This window comes from Erigeron canadensis, chromosome 4 (genome assembly GCF_010389155.1).
Source record: "Erigeron canadensis isolate Cc75 chromosome 4, C_canadensis_v1, whole genome shotgun sequence".
NCBI lineage: Eukaryota > Viridiplantae > Streptophyta > Magnoliopsida > Asterales > Asteraceae > Erigeron > Erigeron canadensis.
Window position 1 is genome coordinate 12672724 of NC_057764.1, and position 7055 is coordinate 12679778.

At 35.4% G+C, this 7055-nt stretch overlaps 1 protein-coding gene across 1 annotated transcript; it reads right to left on the minus strand.

Moving 5' to 3' along the window:
* Positions 1-4610: 4610 nt before the first annotated feature.
* On the minus strand, positions 4611-6735 carry LOC122596982. The gene is made up of 3 exons (XM_043769624.1): positions 6340-6735; positions 5435-6136; positions 4611-5309 (listed from the first exon to the last, which is right to left on the minus strand). The coding sequence occupies exons 1-3, from the start codon at positions 6733-6735 to the stop codon at positions 4611-4613; spliced, it is 1797 nt and encodes a 598-aa protein (XP_043625559.1).
* Between the last annotated feature and the right edge of the window lie 320 nt (positions 6736-7055).

Below are 7055 nucleotides of genomic sequence, written 5' to 3' on the forward strand. Positions count from 1 at the left end.
GAACAATGTCAAGAAATCAGAGATTGAGTTAAACATCAAATTCATCAAAGCTCTTGGTCCTGAGTGGGAAGATTATGGAACTCAGATTAAGCAACATCAAAATCTTCATGAATCCTTCAAACTCAATGAACATCAAGTTCTAAACAAAGCTTCATCAAACAAAATGCCAGAAGTTGTATCTTCTGGTCCTTTGGCATTAATTGTTGAAAAGAAGGTTTCTTAAGCTCTTAAAAGGCAAATGGTAGTTGTTTCTTCGTCTGATGAGGAGGGAGATGATATGTTGGCTCCAAGAGATGGTGTTTCTGACGAATTATATCAAGCTCTTGCCGCAGTTACCAAGCACTTCAAGAAAAAGTACTACAAAGCGAGGCCAACTAACAACAATTTCCGCACTTCTTCCACAAGTGCATTTCCCAAGAAGGAACACTATCATTCAAAGAATAATGGTCAAGGTGAATCAAGTGGATCCAAGCATGTGGAAAAGAAAGCTGATAGTTATGACAAGCAAGTTGAAAAGGGGAAAGCTTCTGATAAAAAATGCTACAACTGTGGTATTCCTGGTCATTTTGCAATTGATTGCAAGCAACCCCGTAAGAGAAACTATGAGTACTACAAGCAGAAGATGCTTTTAGCAAAGCAAGTGGAAGCTGGTCATGCATTGCTGGCTGAAGATGACAAGTGGCTTTTGCTATCAGATGATGAAGATGAAGATCTCTCTGCAAATGTGTGCTTCATGGCGAGGTTGGCCAAGAACAAAGCATTTGAAGCTAAAAGCACTGATGAAGAGTACCCGGATGATGAGGTAAATCTACACTCTACTTTTTCTTTAGTTAAAGCTAAAGAGTTGTTTGATTTAGCTTTATCTAACTTGAGAACTCATATTACGTCTTTAGCCAACAAAAATAAGAAGTTGAAAAATAGTATTTCATTTTCTAAAAGTGAATTTTCAAAACTCTTTGAAGAACATTCGAAATTACTTTTTGATTATGATACTATTAAACAAGATTTTCAAACCTACAAAGATCAAATGTTGGTTAAAGAGTGTGAGTTGAATGCATCTCCTGATTCTAAGTTATTGCATAAGTGTTATAAACTTGAAAAGACCATTCATGATCTTAAAAAAGCCAATCAAGATCTTGAAATTCAAAAGACCAATGAGTGGCTTCAGGCCAATGCAAGACAAATGGATGTTGATATTCTTAACAAGAAACTTTTAGAATCCAAACCTAACAATATTGAACTTGAACGAAAGATTTCTGATTTAAATCATACTTGTTTTTTGAAAGGCGTTGAGATTGAAACTCTTCGAAACCAAAGAGAGGAATTTAAAAAGAATATACTTTTCTATCAAGAAAAGTTATATAAAGTCGAACAAAACCCTCTTTTGGATTTTACCGCCTATTTCAACAAGTCAAAGATTGACAGATCGGAACTTCTTCATGGGTTGGGATTTGAGAATATCTCTCCATTACAAAAAGCCAAAGATCAAATTGAACCTCTGTATGATGAAAAATTTCTTCGCCTTGGTATGGTACAACAATTTATTCGTCCACTAGATAACGAATTTGAGACTGATGATGTTGAGAAAATACCACAAAATGATTTTTTGGTTAATTATGATGTTATTAATGCTTCAAATAACTCGAAAGAATCTTCAATTTTCAAATTGGAAGAAATAGCATCAAATTTCCAAAACCAAGAGTCAGTTGGTAATTCACCTAAACCTACTAAAATGTATGTTCCATCTACCATTTTGGAAAAACAAATAGAAGGTTTGCAACATACAGTGAAATCTCAACAAAATGAAATTGAAAAACTTAAGTCTCAAAGTTTGAATTCGGAGGATAAATTAGTTGTTGTGGATAGTAAGAAAGTTTGTATGGATGCTTCTACTCAAACTGACCTAAGTGCTTTAGTAGACCATTCCACTCAGACTACTTGTGTTTCATCTACTATTTCCTCCACCCAAACCTTGACTGTAAGTCCACCTAACAAGATGTACACGAGATCAAGATATAACAAGATATAAGGTTAGACAATAATAATCACAAGTTATATCAAGTAAGCCGACTGGCAAGTAAATTGAAACTAGATAGGACTAGTTAGAATTACGATCCAGATAATGGATAAGAGTAATACAGTATGACTACTTGAAACTATATAAATTACTGTTTTCAATCATTTGTTCTATGATAAATAGATAACAAATAGGATTGTTTTTATATTTTTTGATAACAATTAAAACTCTTGATTTGAGTGACAATTGTAACTTTAAACATTAATACGCAAAACTAATTTGATATAAAAAGGGAGAAAATTTTAATACCTTTTTGATTGAGAGATAGAATGAGTCTTGAATGAAGTTCATACTAATTTGGATTTAATATTCAAGTAACCCTCTATTTTAAATCGTGTTTAGTTTAATGATCGTCCGATAGTATGAATCGTATTTTGTTTAGTAATAGTCTCATGTTATGTGACACCTATTGGATTTAATATAGAATTAATCGTATTGTTTGTATGTATTTTGTTGCCAGTTTTTTAAATAGTTAATAGAAATTATAAAGCCATATTACTATCCATTAGATTATAAACAGAAAAGCATAACTTGGGACATGGGGGTTTTCTCTAGCATTTAGCTGGTTAGTGCAGTCATCCCCTCGGATTAACTATCTTTATAACGTGGCCGATTTCTACCGGATGATGATAATGCAATGGCGCTAAGTCCAATCACCATTGTTGTTAAAAAAAAGCATAACTTAAATTATAATTGTAAATAACGAGAAGGCAATTTTTTTTCCCTGGATTTCCCATGGATGTCATTTCTTAAATTAAAAATACTTTTTTGTTCCTCCTCCTATAATTAAAAATACACTAATTCAAAAACAAAATTAATCAAATAATATAAAAATTATTAAATTGCATAATAATCCAAATATTTAAGAAACACGTATATCCGCTAACAAAGTATTCATACACATCATTTGGAAGTTAAAAGATTTCAAAATAATCCAAACAAACAAGTCTTGAGAGTTAAGGTAGTATTGGGTAAATTCTTCATCATAATGGTGATGGTGGCTTTCATTTGTAGCATTTCGGATTCCTTTTTTGCTTCGATCTGCTAGCTCATTTCTTTGCCTTTGCTCTACGTTATGGGTCAGCACTTGTACCTACAAAAATCGAGATAAAGGTCAATATTTTAATTTACAACGGGATACTAACTCCTTTAATTTAGATACACATTCGTGTTACATAGCAGTTACTATCAAAAAAATTCAAGTTTGAGTTGGCGCGAGATAAAAAAACATTAAATTGAAACTCTATTGTTAATAGAACTATCAACAATGATCAACATAATTATATATATATATAGTAAAGTAATAGAAATTTGGACAAAGAGGGTTCCATGTTCTGTTTAGACTTTACCTGTTTTGACACCGTACCCAACCTACCCATTTTGACTTTCATTTGCAATTAAGGTAATAGCAAAGCCTGCCTACAATGAATACAAACACTAACCCCAGCCAAAAGGTCCATTGAGAGCCCCTGCTTTTGCTTTTCACCACCATCCCTGACTGGTTTTGTTTGACGGCACATGCGCATAACTTTTGCTGCCTGATGATCTCCTGAAATAACTGTTGTTGATCCATTCACTTCTTGGGTCATGCGCTTCTGCAAAAGCGAAAGATGATGTTAGGCTTTTTGTATGAATGAGCATCATTAACTTCAAGAATTCTTGTAAATCAGAATAAATCACATAAATCACAATTTGAATCCAGGGTTCTCATCTTTGGAAATGTAATGAAACAGACAAAGACTATTTTAAAACCCGACAGAAATTCCAATGATCAATGGTCTCCAGTATGAAGAGGCTCCTCTGGGCTAATACTTCCTGACCCGAACTATTTTCTACAGGTGGATAGTTCGACCCCTTAATTAATGAATGGGGCGAATCAGGTTAGTTATAACCTCTAACAGGTCAACGGGATAACGGATGATAAAAAAAAGATTGATTAAAGGGAATAGGTCTAAGCAAACAAAACCTCTTACTCTCTGTATATTAAAAGGAAAAACGAGTAAACTAGTAACAAAGATCATAACTCCGGCCGCTTCACCTGGCCTCTTAATCTCCTTCACTAGTTTCTTCTGACGTTTGATTTCTCGCTTAGAACTAGGCTGAAAACTATCATCAACCACATGAGCTACAAGTGCTAAATGAAGATGGTGTACCCGTCAACACATAACAAGGATCTGATGCATACAAAATTCAAGATGAAAATAATAAAAATACACTAATATTCACTTATATAAATGAGCATAATCCGTTCAATCCATACAATCTGGTATAAATCAAAGTGACCCGCGCATAAAGTAATGGGTCGAAACAGCTACCTCTTATGTTTTAATTCATCATCTTATGTTTTAAGAAATTCAATCGATACCTCTTATGTGTACTGCACTACTCCAGCTTTTCAGATGATCACATATGAGGTGTTGTGATACGGGTAGCTTCATGGTAAATTCTACACCTGCACTTGATTAATTGATAACATACAAATTAAAAAACACTAAGCTGGAAGAATACATATTTAACGCCTTAGTACCTGTCTTCAAGTAGAGCGAGGATTGTCAATCCATAATCCTTCATCATGGTCGGATCTCAAGTATATGGTATTATCTGCCACAACAATTGTTGATTGAGTATCGGTAGAAAATGGGGGCAACTCATCAAGTTGATCGTATTCTTCTTCATTAACAACGTTCTCGACACCAAGAATACGTCGTTTACCATGGAGAACGACATGCGATCTAGAGTTACTCGGGTCCTCGATATAGAATACTTGGGTGGCTAGCTTAGCTAAGATGAACGGTTCTGATGCATAGCCATTTGTGGAAAGGTCTACTGTTGTGATACCAAAATTGTCGACTTTGACACCTCGTCGGTTTTCCACCCACTTACACTTGAGCATGGGTATACTAAAGGCATTATAATCAAGTTCTACAATTTCTTCGATAACACCATAATAGGAATCCTTTGCGATCGACGACCTCGTGGAGAATCCTGTGGTTGTAGCTATTAGCGTCACTCCACTGTTTTGCATTGTACTCTTTGCATCTTGTTGTTTCGTATAAAATGTATAGCTATTTATATCATAACCTTGATATTTTGTAACCCTCTCACTCGGACTGTATGCCAACCATTTCACTTCTTCATCCACATTTTCTGACCTACTTACTCTATATTTTAACCATGATTCAAATGTGTTGTGTTCAATGGCCAAAAATTTGTCACTCTTCCTCCTGTTTGTCTGATTTAAAAACCGCTTATGCTCATTTACATATGTATCAATACATGTCATGTGTTGTAAGACTGTAAAATGTGCTTGATGCATATAATCTCTTGACGGAAACTCCTTTCTTTTCCCAATTATACCAGCCCCTGACAGTCTACCCTGTGTCGACGCTCTGGGAGTCCAATACTTTTTGAGCCTCTTAGGTAATCATTACAAAATTCAAGAATCTCCTCGGAAGCATAACCTTCAACAATGCTTCCTTCTAGTCGAGCTCTGTTCCTTACATACTTTTTTAAGATACCCATATACCTCTCAAACGGGTACATGTATCGTAGAAAGACCGGACCGCAAGCCTTAATTTCATATACAATATGAGATACGAGGTGAACCATGACATAAAAAAATGAAGGTGGGAAGTACATTTCAAGTTGGCACAGAGTGACGATAACATCATGTTGCAAAGTATCCAACGCTTCGGGATCAATCACTTTTGAATGGATAGAGTTAAAGAACAAACATAGTTTTGTTATTGTATAACGGATGTGTTCCGGAAGTATTCCACGAATTGCAATAGGAATCATTTGTGTCATCAAAACATGGCAATCGTGGGACTTCATACCAATCAACTTGTTGTCTTTCATCGAAACCAACCTTTTAACGTTCGAAGAATATCCTGATGGGACCTTAACACCATTTAAGCATTTGCAAAAAGAAGTTCTTTCATCTTTGGACAAGGTATAACAGGCTGCTGGCAGATATGTTCGCTTCCCATCACTATTCTCCTGTGGAGCAAGCTTCGGTCGTATTTTCATATCGAACATTAACTCCGTCTTTGGTTTTCCCTGGAATATTCAATAGTAACCCGATCAAACTATCACAAACATTTTTTTCGATATGCATAACATCAATACAATGTCGGACCTGTAAATCCTTCCAGTATATTAAATCCCAAAAAATAGATTTTTTTTTCCAGATGTCATCCGATTTCCCACGCTTTCTTTTTTTTACCGAACTCATTTTGGAAGTTTTCAACCCGGGAAAATACAGTTTCTCCATCTGGTGGTGGGGGTAGACTTCCGTACTCACTATAGCCATCAAACAGATTACCCATGTTACGATATGGGTGATCAGGTGGAAGTGATCTTCTATGGCCCATATACACTGTTTTCTTGCAGTATTTCAACCATCTTGAACATGTGTTATCATGGCAAATGGGACACGCCTTAGACCCTTTTGTACCATACCCCGACAAGTTCCCATAGGCCGGGAAATCACTGATAGTGCAAAAAACCATGGCCCGTAATCGAAAATTTTCATTCATATACCCATCATGAACTACAAATCCCGGACTCCATAATGTTTTCAAGTCATCAGTTAAAGGAGAGAAATACACATCAATCTCATTACCAGGTTGTTTCGGACCTTGAATTAATAAAGACATCATGATATATTTTCGTTTCATGCATTACCAAGGTGGAAGATTGTAAATGCATAAAATAACTGGCCAAGTGCTGTGACAGCTGCTCATGTTTCCAAAGGGATTAATTCCATCTGAACTAAGTCCGAATCTTAAATTTCTGATCTCATCTCCAAATTCGTCAAATGTATCTATATTCCTCCATTGAGGGGAATCAGCCACATGTCTAATTTTTCCATCGTTTTTACGTTCTTCATTATGCCAACGCAACAATTTTGCATCTCTAGGGTTCGCAAATAATCGTCTTAATCTTGGTATGATGGGAAAATACCACAAAACTTTAG

What these genes read in the sequence shown, in the direction of transcription:
- LOC122596982 (XM_043769624.1), bottom strand. Translation starts at nt 6,735, where the DNA reads ATGTCTTTATTAATTCAAGGTCCGAAACAACCTGGTAATGAGATTGAT. An exon ending in CACCACCAGATGGAGAAACT is followed by an intron (nt 6,137 to 6,339) that starts GTATTTTCCCGG and finishes TGAATATTCCAG; the next exon opens with GGAAAACCAAAGACGGAGTT. An exon ending in GGGTAGACTGTCAGGGGCTG is followed by an intron (nt 5,310 to 5,434) that starts GTATAATTGGGA and finishes TTTTTAAATCAG; the next exon opens with ACAAACAGGAGGAAGAGTGA.